Here is a 15,598-nt window from a genome sequence, read left to right as displayed (position 1 = left end):
ATTTTATCGAGACTCTCAACATTACGTGTTCTGGTGTTGATTTGAAGTTCACTGATCTCTACAGACTTCTGCTTCAGCAAGATCGATGGAAACAACAGTTCGGTAGCAGCTCCAGCTCCAACCCCATAGAGAAAGCCTTTGTTGCTAAATCCTTTCAAAAGGATATAGGCAAGTCTCAGCAGAAGTCCACTGCTCCAGCTTGAGAAGGCTCCCGGAAGAACATTCAATACAACTATTACTACAAGATTAGTCACTTGAAGGTTGAATGTCAGAAACGCTTAGCTGCCCAATCTAAGCAATCAGGTTTGCAGCCCAAAGCAAACAGTGCAGAGCACACACAGAGAAGACAAAATTTGCCTTTTACGCCTTCATGGCTAAAAGACCAACAGCTCATGTAAAGTCGTCTACCTAGTACATTGATTCAAATGCCTCTCGTCATTTCACCCACCGCAAAGATTGGTTTACTAACTACTAGCCTTATTCAAATTCTATTATTTTTGGAAGCGAAGAAGAGTACACCATTGTCGGCAAAGGCAACATTCAGATTCAATCTGTTGGGAGGAATCTCATTTTCCTCGATGTGTACTACATTCCAAGGATGGAACTAAATCTACTCTCAGTCAGTCAGCTATTGCGACATTCTCCACACTGGGTTGTCACCTTCAGTTCACATCAGTATACCATTATTGATCAGACGAATTAGTCTACTGATGCAATGGGTCTTGAGGATTATGATTCCGGTGATTCTCGGGACTTCGCTATGGCTGCTCTGCGGTCTTCTGTTAGCACACTTTGGCATTAGTGATATGGGCACTTTAATGTGCATTATCTCTCTCAGCTTGCTCGGGAAGAGCTTGTCCTTGGATTGCCAGAGATTCAGACTCAATGGCTTGGAGTTTGTGATGCATGTCAAGCTAGGAAGCAACATCGCACACCTTTCACCATGGTGATTCATGGCGAGCTTCACAGGTACTGCAGCTTGTTCATGCCGATACCTGCGGCACTATGGTCATTCCTTTTGTTCTTGGATCCAAGTATTTTCTATTGTTTGTTGATGATTTCAGCAGAAAAATATGGGTGTATTTTCTTAACAAAAAACCAAATGCATTTCTTGTATTTCAAAAGTTTAAACCTTTAGGTGAAAAAGAGTCTAGGAAATATATTATTACTCTTAGATCAGACAATGGGGGGAATTTTGTTCTAATGAATTCTCTAGCTTCTTGGATACTCATAGCATTAAACGCCAATTAACCACACCCCACATAGCACAATAAAATAGTGTAGTTGAACATCAAAACAAAACAATCACCGAGATGGCTCAATCCATGCTCGAACATTGACATATTCCGAAGAAGTTTTGGGTAGAAGCAGTCAACATTGCAATTTATCTTTTGAACTGATCACCCAAGGTGGCAATCAAAGGTAAAACTTTAAAAGAGGCCTTGTCAACTTGCAATCCCAAAACCAGTCACTTGAACGGTTTTGACTCCCTTGCTTTTGTTGGAACCCTGATGCGTCATGCACCAAGTTGGATGCCAAGAGTCAAAAACTCATGCTTGTTGGATATAGTAGTCTTCACAAAGCTTACTGCTTGATCAACATTGAGACATCTCGTCTCATGTACAGTCGTGATGTAATCTTTGATGAGCAGCGAGGACCATTCATGCTTATTTCTCTTGTTCCTGATCCAATAGACCAGCCTATGAAGTTTCATGATTTGGGAGTTAGGCTTCCATTGGGTCCACCTATAGGAGGGCTTCAGTAGCTCCTACAGCTCCAGTTAAACCAGTGATCCTTGCACAGACACCTCTAGCTTCTCTTACAAGATCACCTTGATTTATAGATGCTTCACTTGAGTTTGATCTAGATTTTTCTGATGAGGAACATGATCACCAAGCATCTCCTAATACTAATGTTGGTCATTCTCCTCTCTGGCCTAAGTGGTGGGCCAAGACACTTGTTGATCTTCGTGATGATGAGCTCATTGATGGGAGAATTGCTCAGGAAAAGAGAAAACCTACAGAGTCTGTTAACTTCACTCTCATGGCCAACAATCATAGTGTGTTTAAACCTCAAACATTCTTCGAGGCTAAAAGTATTCTAGAGTGGGAACAAGCCGTGACATCTAAACAGTGAACACCAGAACCTGCTGAAGAATAACACTTGAGTCCTTTTTGATCTTCCACCAGGGTAAAAACCCAATGGCTGCAAATGGGTTTACAAAATCAAATACAAATCTGATAGTACTTTGGATAAGTAAAAAGCTTGTTTAGTTGTGTAGGGCTTTTCTCATTATTAGGGCATTGATTTTGAGGAGAACTTTGCCTCTACTGCAAAGATGAGCACCAGCAGATTAGTCCTAGCCATGGCAGCACAATTTGGCTAGAAGGTTCATCAAATGGACGTCAAGAGTGCTTTCCTAAATGGTGATCTCCATTAGGAGGTCTACATGATGCAACCTCATGGTTTCAAGGTTGCTAGTAGAGACCATCAAGTTCTCATATTTGTGAAAGCTCTCTATCGCTTGAAGCAAGCCCCTCGAGCATGGTACATAAATATTGATAAGTACCTTAGTGATCAAGGCTTCAAGAGGAGTTCTTTAGACTCAAATTTGTACATCAAGACTACTAACAGTGACATTATCCTTCTAGCTATTTACGTAGATGATTTGAACATCACTAGCAGTCGGAATCTTTGATTCAGGGAGTCAAACCGAATGTATGCTAGTCTTTTGATATGATTGACCTTGGGCTCATGCATTATTGCCTACGTGTTGAAATTTGGCAATAGTCTTCTGGTATATTCATCTCTCAGTCCAAATATGCTAGGGCTCTATTAGAGAAATTTTGAATGCAATATTGCAAGCCTGCATCTACACCTATGGAGAAAGGCCTCAAGTTATAAGCCAAGTCTGATTCTCCTCCCGTTAATGATACTACATATAGGCAACTAGTAGGCAGCCTCATCTACCTCTCTGCTACTAGGCCTGACATCAACTTCGCAATCAGCTCAATCTCACGCTTTATGACAGCTCCCAAGGCTGATCATTAGATGGCCGCACAGTGTGTGCTTCATTATGTGAAGGGCACTTCAGATTATGGACTTCTTTACTCTTGAAGTTCTAATCCTAGACTTAATGAGTTCATAGATTCAAATTGGGCCTGTTGACGATAAAAAGTCAACTTCTAGATATGTGTTCAGTTTGGGATACGATGTCGTCACATGGACTAGTAAGAAGCAATAGACAGTTTCTCTCTCCTCTATAGAGGCCGAATACAGAGGGATTGTTAAGGCAGGATGTGAAGTTGTTTGACTTCGTTGGATGCTCGGAGACATGCAGATGTCACTAGCAAGACCGACTACTTTGTTTGTTGATAAAAAAGGCATTATCAAGTTAGCCCCAAATCCAATCTTCCGTGAACGAACCAAGCATGTAGATGTTCACTGTTACTACATAGGACGATTGGTTGAAGACAAGATAATAGATTTGCAGTATGTCCCTACCACAGATCAAACTGCAAACATCTCACCAAGCCTCTTAGTCTTGATAAGTTTGTCAAATTCAAAGGACAACTTGGAGTTGTGGATAGATTAACCATTAAAAGAGGGTATTACGATAATAGATAAACATCTATTATTAGTTAATGGTAATCTATTGTAAATATTAGAATGTTTCTAATATTTAGTTAGTTGTAGTTCTCTGTTAGCTTTTTTATCTTTCTTTTAGCTAGAATAGAATGTTTCTGTTTTTTACGATTATTTCCTAAGGAAACATCATTTTCTTCTTTTGTATATATAGACCTCTCGATCTCTGTTAATAACAAGCAAATATTTTCCAATTACTTCTATAATAATGTTATCTCACTATTTTTAGATTGGGTCGTAGAGCTTCTAGCAAATTTATATGGGATCCTGGGATAATTACAAAAATCATGATTGTTTGAGGACAAGCAATCTCAAGGTGGGAGAATTGTAATGTCCCCTTTTTAGAACATTAGAAAAATTAAAGTTAAATGTATGAAATATCTAAATTGGCTTATTAAAGCTTAATGCAAATTAATAAAAAGGTCAATTTGATATTAGGGCATTAATAAGAGACAAAATGGCAAGAAGACAAGGAGACAAGAGAGGGAAAACCGAAGAGTCATGGCATTAGACAAGAAAAAGAAGAGATGGTTTCATTTAGGCATGCTTGATTTTGGAACTTGACTTTAGATATCTCTTGGTGAGAATAGGGAAGCTTCAGCTTCTATTCAGGATTCGACATCTCAGGACGGAAAACCCTCAAGTTCTTATTAGGTGGATTGGACATAGCCTTGATTCATCATCTGCAGTGAATTCACATCTGAGATTATAGGTGCATTTTATAGTTTCTTTCCAATCTAAATGTTGGCACTGCGTTTAAGATTGGATTGATATTATTAATGTTATTGAATTACTAGTTTGTAATGCAATAATGAATTCTAGAGTACCTTAATGAGTGTTTTTCTGGTTATTAATTGGTTAATGTTGCTGGTTATTATTGCACAAATTCTTCGTTAAATGTCTGTTATATTTGAGAAAAAAATTGGGAAAATTATCCATTCGGGATATTCCAGCAATATGCAACTCAAAGTCTAAAAGATTGAATTCAAATATCTCTTGAACAAAGCATAAACTCACAGTCAATACAAGAAATGTTGTCACATCATAGTTTGGATTGGCACAAAGTCCCAAAATAACCTGCTTATTTTATTGAAAGCTATTTTATCTACATCCAAGCACAAAGTCTTAGAGTGCATATACAACTTAGAAAAGTTTCCTTGTATTGCCAAAATATGAAAGTTGCAATGAGGCTCTCTCCTATATAGGTGAGGGACTAAGCGAGAGAGGTGGGAGAAACTGAACAAACTTTGAATATTCAAAAACCTAACTTGACTTATTCAACATTGCAAGTCCTAATGTCTTGCAATATGATTACATGTTATAGTTTTGCAGGTGACATTATCAGATGCAATTACAACTTGTTACCCTGCCACATGTCATTTGTCAATAACAAAATTACAAAATGAATGATGAAAAATAAACATCTCTGACAAGACATGACTTCCATTACACCATCCTTTGTCAATCTTCATAATGCTACAGGATGCTCCATGACTGAGTGTTCACGTTTGGTGGAAAAGTCTTGAACTAAAACAAGAACCTACATTTTGGCTCATTCTATGTCATAGTTTTATCTTCATGTATATGTCTTGAAAGTGTTCTATGCCTACAATCATTTCATTGCTCATCCCTTCCCTTGTATGGTTTTATCATGTTACCTTTCCTGCCTCATGTGTTTCATTCTTGCTCTCAAATCTTATAGGGAGTCATGGACAGACTTTGAGCTCTCATGAGATTCTTGATTCCGTAAAATGCTAGTTCACTAAAGGTTATTCTTATGTCTAATCTTTTGTTTATCAGAATTATTGCTCCAAGAGATGCTTTGTAAGTGAAATACACTATTGCTTTAAGATTGTATGGTAACAGTAACCTCTATTATAAGATAACAGAGTAGGATAAGTGTCCAACCCTAATCCATCTTAGTGTAAATAAGTAGTTAAGTTTTTTATTCCAGTACCAATAAGAGGGGGGAAGCCTTCTCTAAAAAAGGAGAGATTGTCTCACATGTTGTGGTTGGACTATTGTTCTGCAATTGATCCTTAAAAAATGTCAATTGCAAACTATCCATGGTTTTGAAAGTTGTGGTCACAGTAGATTTATAAAAGTACCACCAACAGTTTTTTTACCACAACTTCAAAACTGTAATTAGACAATGATCCCAAGGGTTATAACACAATTTTGGATCTTTGAAATTTTGTCAAGCACTTTGAATGCAAGCTCTAATACCACTGTAATATCCCACACTAGGATATTGTCTCAAATTTGATTTAGGTTTTCAATATTGGGTGTTTGTCATTTTGTCAAACACTTTGCATGAAATGTCTGAATTCTGATTTTTTGGATGTGTCTGCAAAAGTTTGTTTGTAATTGAATATTTTTAGGAAATTTTTGCAATATTATGTGAATCACGATATATGCTTATTTTTTGGATCATCAACAAGTATTGGAAATGAAAGACAATGCTTGGAAATTAAACAACTTTCAATGCAAAAAATCACCTTCAACCTATACTTGAAATATTTACGATGCGGGACATGCAATATCATTTATTAAAATGAGCAATGCACTTGGAATCAGAAGTCGCACCCACACGATCTACTGATTTATTTGTGTATGAATCGCAACTTCTGAAATGATAAGTGGACTCCAATGTCAGATTCGGGAAATGATCATGAAGGCGCAATGTAGCCAAAATGTGCCCTTGCTTTTGGACGTCATCCAAGCCTATGTAATCCCAGCTATTTTTTATTATTATCAGACCCTCTAAAGAAGACATGGCAGCCAAAATGATTATTGCTACTTGCAAGGTAGAGATTGTGACCCACGCACCTAATAGCATCCAGTCACACAAGGTAGAATTCATGTATTTGTTACGTGTAATACCAGTGATGACGTCTAATTAATGTCAATCTTCTATGCACAAATCACAGGATAACCACCAAGTCCAAGTGCTTGAATACACTGCAGAATTCACAAATCCGAGTGTGAAAGATCTTAGAAACCCCAAATGCCTACCTAGCATTCAATAGAAAAAGGGGTAAGTAATGTCTTCACAATGATCCTGCATTTTTCACAAAGAGAGCTTATATGCTCAAACCCCATACAATGTGAAGCTTCAGCTTCACACGTCATATAAATAATGGGAAGCTTCACACGAACACTAAAAATAATTAGCTTGGCATTGCATAACATAGGCCTTTTTCAAACAATTGAAATGACATAAAATATTATATTCTCCCTTCCTTAAGTAGGGACCATGTAATAAACTATTTAATGTGCATAGTGACTTGGCTATAATATAAAGTTCCAACTTTATAATTAATTATGTTAGACTTAATTATCATTAAGCCGTTAATATCTCAACCATAAAATAACCAAGCCAACACCAAATGTCCAAGCAAGCACATCATCAAACCACCCTGCCACAAATAGCATCCGACCAGTAATAGACTAACTATAAATAGTAAGTGCTCCAATATTATGCAAATATTGAATATAGATGCCGAACCCCTAAACAAGGTAACACTACAAAAGCAACAAGCCTCCAACAATGAGATCAACTATCTACAACTGACTTACTATAAATAGTAAATCCCTAACTATAATCTTTGTCGATGCCCCCATCGGAGTAAAAATACCATCTCTGGCTATACCATTGAGACCTTACCAACTGATTACCCTTCGAGGGTCAGGAAATAGGCTAATCCCTCAAACTCTCGCACGTGCAAAAAAGGTGGTCTATGTGTGGTTTATTTCTCTCCCACTGTTGGAGGTTGAAACTAAAAAATTCATATAGATAGAATTAGTATTAAGTTATGAATTCCTTTAGGATACTAACAAACATAGGAAATGTTACATGAGTAAAGCACTAAAAAGAAATAATGTGGTCATATTGGATACAAATAAAGACATCTAGCATTGGATAAATGCTTTTTTAATCTGTTTTAAAGACATACTAGCACAAACTATGCACGTGGGCGGTCATGGTGAAATGGGAACTGATTTTGTTGTGTTGTCAATCATGGCTAAAGGTCAAAAGGTGATAAAGGATTTTGAAAAGATAAAAAAGAACACAGTTTCAATCAAAGGTTGTCAATGATTTGGCACCATCAAAATTTAAAAGACATTCTAATTGATAGCAAGCACCCTAAATTATTGACATACATGTCTCTACCCATTTTGAGACTATGCAAAATAAATAAGCATGCAATAATAAAAGGGGATCAAAAATGGCAAACAAGTTGGGATGTTGAAGAAAGATGTTCCCGAGATGCAAGTGTTGGTGGATAGATACAGTGTTCAATGTTGACAAAGGAAAAACTGGCAACGAGGTATTGGCTGGAGAAGGAGGAGGTGGCTATGATCTTGCAGTTGCACTTATTTAAGGCTGAAAAGAAGAACTAGCTATCAGGAGGGTGTTGTTAGTGTTGTAGCTTTAGTCGGATTGATTTGATCAGAGATCAACTATGTTTAATTAGTGACCTTGACAACTAGTTAATCATTGTTGCTCTTGACTAATAATTATTAGACAATTTGAATTAACATGCATACATCCATACACATATATACATACATATACACAAACACATATATACTGTAATTTCCCCATTTTTAGCAAGTTCCTACAATAGGCCAAGTCAGTTCACCATTATGACCCTCGTGAGTTGACAGTGGAATTTGAGGGTCTCAATTGTGTGGTTATAGGCTTCCCAGGAGTCTATGGTGTGTTTTGGCTCCATTTGAGGGACTTACTATTTATAGTAAGTCAATTTGTTGGTTCCAATGAGCTCAGTTGAGTTAGAGGAGTTGGGTGATGCTCTCATTTTTTATTTCGGGCTTCCGGTTTGAGCTCCAAGAATCTCGGAGGGAGAGTGGGTCACCCTATCAAGTTCATTCATCATTAGGATCACTTTGGTGTTATCGAATTTTGATTTTGATGCTTTTCAGTTGTTTTCGCAAGACAAGCAAATTATTATTATTATTCATCTAAATTCACTAAGGTTGTTATTTTTGTTGTTGTTTGTTGAACACCTCAATATCATAGCTCATTGTAACCGGGAAGAAAAGTTTTAAATCATGGGAACAAGAAACAATGGCCTTACATGTCAGAATATTAAGTTATAGTGAAAAGGTCATTTTCAGAGCCAAAAGCAATTAACAAATTAGATTATAATGGCACTTTATTAAATTTTAATGTTGTGTGTGGGAAGCTTCTTAAGTGGAGTTCATTTGAGAAACTTTGTGCGATTTGGAGATTATAAATATGAGAACATTTGATGAGAAAAGCATCCGATTATTTGTTTATCTCTTTGCTTGTTGTCTTTGTGACAATTCTGAGTCTGTGGTTTTGTGCTCTTGCTGAAGTATAAGGGTTAGACTTTGAGTTTATCTTGCAATTTGCTGCTAAGGTAAAGAAATTGTAATTGCTTCTCTACTATATCTACTATTATTGAGAAATTGGTTGAACAAGTGCTGAAGACTGGATTCTGAAGAACGAAGTGAAGGTTGAATTATTGATTTTATGCTTCTATGGCTGGGAGAGATCAATCCAAGTGTTAGAGGGCTGTCATTTCACTATAGGGCAGCAGTTTATCAATTACAGGATCATGTTCACCTAAGGAGGGTTTGTGTGGCATTTTTGAGGGGTTGTGTTACAATTTTCAAGAGCTGCATTCAATTTATATGGCCGGAGATATATATTATTGGGGCTGCTATTGAACTTCAAATTAAAAGTCAAAGCCAATCTATATTTCAAAGTTCTTGGCATTTTAATATATTATTGCTGCTGTTGTTTGTTTGAAACATTGTTGGTAATGAATTAAAGCTAGAGCAAATCTTTTGTCTTTCATAATTATATAATTGCACATTTTGTACAGCAGAATTATGAATTAGTTTTGGCATTCATACAAACTTCTTAGTATTAAATTGATCTGAAATTGTAAGTGCCCAATTGCATTCTCTAGTGTAATTTCGAAAATCAGATTAATCAAATTTGTAACAATAACAGTAAAAACTGCCAAATGTTTGACGAAATGTTAGACTATTGATTAGCAAAGGAAAATTGATAATTGTTAAGGATATAGCCAGTTGGGGTTATTACACACACACACACACACAGAGTTATGTAGTTATTAATACAATCTTATAATTAGTAAGTTATTACTAATCAAGAGAGTTATAATTAATATGATTGAGTCGTAAATCTGTGTAAAAATAGTTATTAATTATATCACAGCAATTACCAAATTAATGATGTAGATCAAGTTACATATAAACCCCAATTACTATTATGTGATATGCATTGTGATTGGCAATCATCAAACTGATCGCACATTGCATGAAACAGCATTTACAATGATGCAGAAGCATCTTGCATGGGAAAATTTATTTTTATTTTATTTTTTTAAATGTGGAGGAGAGAGAAAGTGACGAAAATAGAAGGAAAAATAATTTAAAAATAAAATAAAGGAAAAGGGAGAAAAGTAGAATAAATGAGGAATTTCTATTTTCGAGGTGCATAGGTGGCATAAATAGAAAAATAAAATAAAAATGGTTGTCATTCCATTTATCGAGGTGTGTAGGTGGAATTCTAGAAGGTTATGGATATTGTGTAGGTGGAATCTTAGAAGGTTGTGGATATTGTGTAGGTGGAATTCTAAAAAGTTGTGAATAAATCATACATTGGGTGGTAAGTGCCTATATAAGCAAGGCATATGAGCATTTCTAATCAAGCTTGGGAAGGTAAAGCTTCAAGGTGTGAAAGTTGGAAGGTGTGAAGGCTTCAAGGTGTGAAAGCTTTGGAAGGTCAAGCTTCAAGGTGGAAAGCTGGAAGGTGTGAAGGCTTCAAGGTGTGATCTCTTCTTAGTAGAAGCTTGGAGAGAAGGAGAAAGTGAGGAGTAAGTTTTCCTGAGTCTGTGGACAGAGCGCCGAATGTGAGGCAGTTTACACTTGGATCTTGGATAAAGTAGAAGTTCTTGGGTGGAAGCTTTGGAGGTGAAGGCTCTTAGTTGGGAAGTTCTTCTTGGTGAAGCTCTTGGTGTGATGACTCTTATTTGGGAGTTCTCACACGTTGAAGAATTTGCAAACTTCTTTTTGAAGAAGTCATATCTATGATATCCTCTTGTGGATGTTGTAAAGATTTTCAAGTATAATAAAATTGCTTGGGAAGCATTTTGTCATCTCTTTGTCTCCATATTGTTGTATTCTTGGTTATGAGTTGGTCGGGTGGTGTGGCCCTTCATCATACAATATTAGTTATGAATCAGTGCATTGGTAATAAGGACATGTCCTTACATGGCTCATATCATCAGACACATCCCTACTATCATATTTATATATATATATATATATATACTTGGACAACTGCTGCACTTGAATAACACATAAATTACAAGCAGTGATATTCAAGTTGCAGCAGTCTAAATCATAAATAATAATTCAGTATTAAATCAATATTGCAGAGATTTGATTTATGTATAGAAACATGATCATCATAATAAATTCAAAGAGTATATTAAATTGAAGTAAAAGTATTACAACTGATCCTATTTCCTTAACATATGACAGAACTCAATCTCCAACTGAAGCTGCAGCCACTAATGAAAAAGTGTTCCATACTAAACTAGCATGAGAAGCATAATGAGATAGTTATTGGGTCTGGGGGTTTGACCTGGCCCAATCATGTGTTGTTTGTTGCTTCATATTTTTTGGATGTGTCTTGCACCAGGTTATTGGTTGGGTAGGGGCAACAAGCTAATCATGTTTGATACCTGTAACTCAATCAACCTGGGTGAGATGCAGGTGCTCTAACTTGTTCTATTTTGTTGATTTAAAGGATTCATCAAACTAGATGGCACTATATTGTAATGTCACTTATTGGGACTTTATTTAAATTTACCTTAAAATTCCCAATTAGGGTTTTCATTTCACTTGTAAAGGGCAATTTACTTAGTCTCTGTAATGTTCCCTACTTGGAAACTGCCAATTATATATATATCAGTTCAAAAATATAATATTCTACTTCCTAAAAGATGAGAGACCAATCGTAGTCAGCCAAATCATTATTCATCATATTAATATATAAGTCTATTATTTGCTATATAGAAGTCTGATCTGCTTCTTATATTCAGATATCTATCTCATAATCTGATTGATTTAATGTCTTATTCTCTCTTCTTAAATATTGATCCTTATGGATTAATAGAAGAGATAAGTTTCCCATTTCATTCCATATTGATCCTTCTGTTTATATCTCCCAATGTGAGGGAGAGGACACAGCTTTTCATCGTAAGTGCCCTTTGGCAAGAGACACGGCTTCTCACCTTTAGCACCCTTTGAAAGGGACACAACCTTTCACAATCAGATCTGCACTTCTTATCAGATCGGTACTTGTGATTCCTCCTTTTCTGATTACAAAACAAACACATATTTCCTTTTTTATTTCCTAAATCCTTTTTCAATTCTCAGTTCAAATGATTCTTTATCCCTTTTATATCTTCCCATATGATGGAGGAGTCATGTCTTTCATTATTTTACCCTTTTAGAAGAGTCACAACTCTTGACCCTTAATTACAAGTTAATTATCTTTTGTTCTAAGAGACTGGTATCTTAAAGTACTTTCTTTATTTAATTTTAATGATGATTTCCCTTAAATTAAATGATTTCTAAATTTTGTGGGGACATGACACACTATGTAGAGTTGGATGTTTATGCAATCTATAGAACTTAATTGGTGATGTGAAAGAGAAAAACTTGTACTACTTTTTTAGTTTATATAGAGTTGTTCCTTGTAATTTGATTGGATTGTAGTTCTCTGGAGGGGTGTGCGATCCCTATTAAAACCTTCTTTTATTCAACAAAACAAATACCAAGAAATTAAAACATTACAATAAATAGAAAGTTAACAAAATTTACATTCATTTATTAATTTTTATCAACATTTGTTGAATAATGCTCAAAAATACCTTCATTTGTAAGGCTTTACTTGTCAAATTTCAAAATGACCTACACAAATGCACATAGCTATCAAGATCTCAAAGAGCAGAATTATCTTCCCTTGCAAGACACAACATGAAGACTAGATGTTCTTCCTCTTCAATCCCACCCTGCTGTACTAGATTGAGTGAATAAGTTTACAGGTGCTGCGATTCCTCTTTTTGCCAGGGAGCTTGCAACTTGAAATAGTGGCAGGTGTTAGCAACAGATTTGCTTCTCCTCCATAGATAGCACACTTCTTAACAAGACTGAATCCCTTTCATCCCTGGTTGTTAGATCTGAAAAAAAAATTCATCCAGCAATAAATTGTGTGAATTTGACAGTTTGTGCCTAAAAACTGCCCAGAAGGCATCCTTGAAGTGTTAATGTCAAGTTTCATATTGACAAATGCCATTGAAACAATATGTGGCATCGTATCGAATGTGTGCAAGCACATGGACTAAGATCCCGTAAATCCAACAATCTAAGCCAGCTGACTTAAATTCAGCTATTTCTATCTGACCATGAGTTAGTTTTGAATATACTCTTTGAGTCTTTGTCCAATAGGCATTGATTCTAGTGTTATCTTCACAAAACACTCGTATGTAAACTACAGAAAATGTGTCAAGAATCAAGATACTAAAGAGAGCTTTCCACTATTTCAAGTGGTGAGAATTTTATTTTTTACCATTGGAAGTTAAATACTCTTTCTTCTATTGGAAAAATTGTATCCCTTTACTACTTTGTTATAGACTGCATCACGGTTCATATTCCAAATAGTTACATTAAGATTTCACACTGATATTTTCTCGTTAACATTTTGATTTTTCTTATAGGAGAGAACAATAACACACTTGGTATCTATTCTAGTCACTAGAATTGAATTAAATGGTCTAAGGACTGGGACAAGAACAGCAATATAAGATTCTAGCTGTTTCATCCTGGAAACATCATTCCAAGGGTCAGTTCTCATTTCTCCTTATGAATTGACTTTGTTAAGCTGGCACTGGGGACTTTCCTCCTCTAAGCTTACAAATGGTACAAGTTATCCAATACAAACTTGACCAATAACGTCTCTCTAGGTCAGAATAAAGAGTCCAATCTTGTAATCTGTTATGCATATCTACAAATTCCTTACTGATCTGAAAATTTGTCAGTAAAGTTAGTGTAATCAGCTTGCTTAGTCACATACTGTTCTTTTACTTTATCTCTTCCGATGACACATTTAAACAAGAGACTATCTGAAACAGAGTTGCAGAAATCATAGTGTCGGGACAAAACAGAAACAAATGCACAAACAGTGATCCAGACACTCAAGTTGTTGAATTCAGACAAAAACTGTGCACAGGTAAGAAATTTAACTGCAAATTAACTCATTTAAATTCTGGAATAAAGCTGCGTAGGAATTTATTTTCACCAGTATTTTGGAATTTTGGCTATCTTCAACCTGATGGTATCATATTGTTGATTTGAAACATTGATGTGAATAAGCACCTATGATTTTTTATCCAGAAGCTTTTCTATGCACTATAATGGACTGGAAAGATTGTATCTTTATACAAACTTGTTCAACAGAATCAACAAAATATAACTCATCCTGTGCCTAAGCAGTTGAAAGAGACAGTTTCAACTGCTGTGGAACTCATCCCAGGTGCCACAAAAAGACAGAATCCGTAGTTTTTGGGAAGCTCAAATTATCCAAATTCCTTGGTTTTAGTTATAAGTGTCCTTTATACTTGAATTGACGTCGTCTTGTTTCTTTTTTTTTATTAGTGGGAAGCCTGTCCCATAGGGGATGCTTAGCCTCGTGCACGTCAAAATTTCATTTATCTGTTTATCTATCTATGCCCCCGAGACAGGTTATTTCGTCTCAACGCAAAGTGATTTTCCTTAATGTTCTTGCAAAATTGGATGATATAAGCTATTATTGTTTCGAATTATAAATTTGGTGAAGGTTTAGTGTGATCAGGGGGCTTCAAAGATAATTCTAGAGTCGTATGGTGTTGAACAATACTGCTGTTGGGAAAGAGTATTTATGAAGGCCTTCAAAGGCAGTAGAGCATTTGTAGGAGTTCAATTCTCATATTTCTGTAGTTTTCACCCAGTATGGATTTCTCCAGGTTATATTGCCAGTATCTCTTATATTTGTACTCTCTTGTTGTTGCATACTTTCTCACATTACTAAACATAATTAAATTACTAAATTTGTTATTACGGGGACTTTTTTCCCAACAATTCGGCAGGTAGGAGAGCAACTTATCTAATCAATTCATACTGGCCAGTATCCACCCTGTTTGCAGGTCACATTCAACTTACAAAGGTAGAAACAGTAAACTTTTAGCAACCTAAATCTGACAATAAGTCTGGCCGTAACTGAAAAGTACTGCATATAGTTTGGAAGGATAAGAGCGAAATTGAAAATACCTTGATAGGCAATTGAGAATGGCGGAGGAGGTAGTCAATCTGAGCGGCAATAAGAGGAGGGAAAAGATCCTTAATCTTTCCCATTTCCGGCTCTCTCTCCACACTCAAGCTCGCCATTTCCTCGATCAATCTTATTTACCCTCCTTTTCCTCAATTGTGTTTATTAGCAATCCTAGTCTAGATTTGAAATTGGCCGAAAGGCATAAGTCATTTCTAGCTACATGTACAGTCTACGGGTGCGAAGGCGTCCGTCTTGTACTTTTACTGTTTTCTGTAATTTTGGGTAACTGGGCTACTGGATGCTCCGTGAAAAGAAATATCCATATAAATTCATTTCTCGCTATTTTTTTAAATGTTTTTTCATAGTATAAAAAATTTATCAAAATTATATTAAACCTTGGTGGTGCAAGAGTGCTAAGGAGCAGGGCCCATGGAGGGGGCTTGGGCTTTATAATTAAGGAGTTGGAGGTCCCATGTTTTTTTTTTGGGAGGGCTAAAGCTTAATTTTGAATCTTTTCCTATTAACTAGGAGCCCCTACTTTTTAGTTGAGCAAAT

General features: G+C 36.0%; 1 protein-coding gene across 2 annotated transcripts in view; it reads right to left on the bottom strand.

Moving 5' to 3' along the window:
* Positions 1-15,179, bottom strand: part of LOC149567653 (BRCA1-A complex subunit BRE-like protein) — a 197,784-nt gene extending 182,605 nt beyond the window's left edge. For both annotated transcript variants that reach the window (XM_089820908.1, XM_089820909.1), the window contains exon 1: positions 15,043-15,179. In XM_089820908.1, the coding sequence (XP_089677034.1) occupies positions 15,043-15,159 (117 nt within the window). In that variant the 5' untranslated portion in view covers positions 15,160-15,179. The remainder of the gene's footprint in view (positions 1-15,042) is intronic.
* Positions 15,180-15,598: the final 419 nt, after the last annotated feature.

The sequence above is a fragment of the Cupressus sempervirens genome, chromosome 3 (assembly GCF_028749045.1).
Source record: "Cupressus sempervirens isolate cs-2001-9-10 chromosome 3, ASM2874904v1, whole genome shotgun sequence".
Lineage (NCBI taxonomy): Eukaryota > Viridiplantae > Streptophyta > Pinopsida > Cupressales > Cupressaceae > Cupressus > Cupressus sempervirens.
The sequence above is the reverse complement of the archived record's forward strand: the minus strand, read 5'-3'. Positions and strand labels throughout refer to the sequence as shown.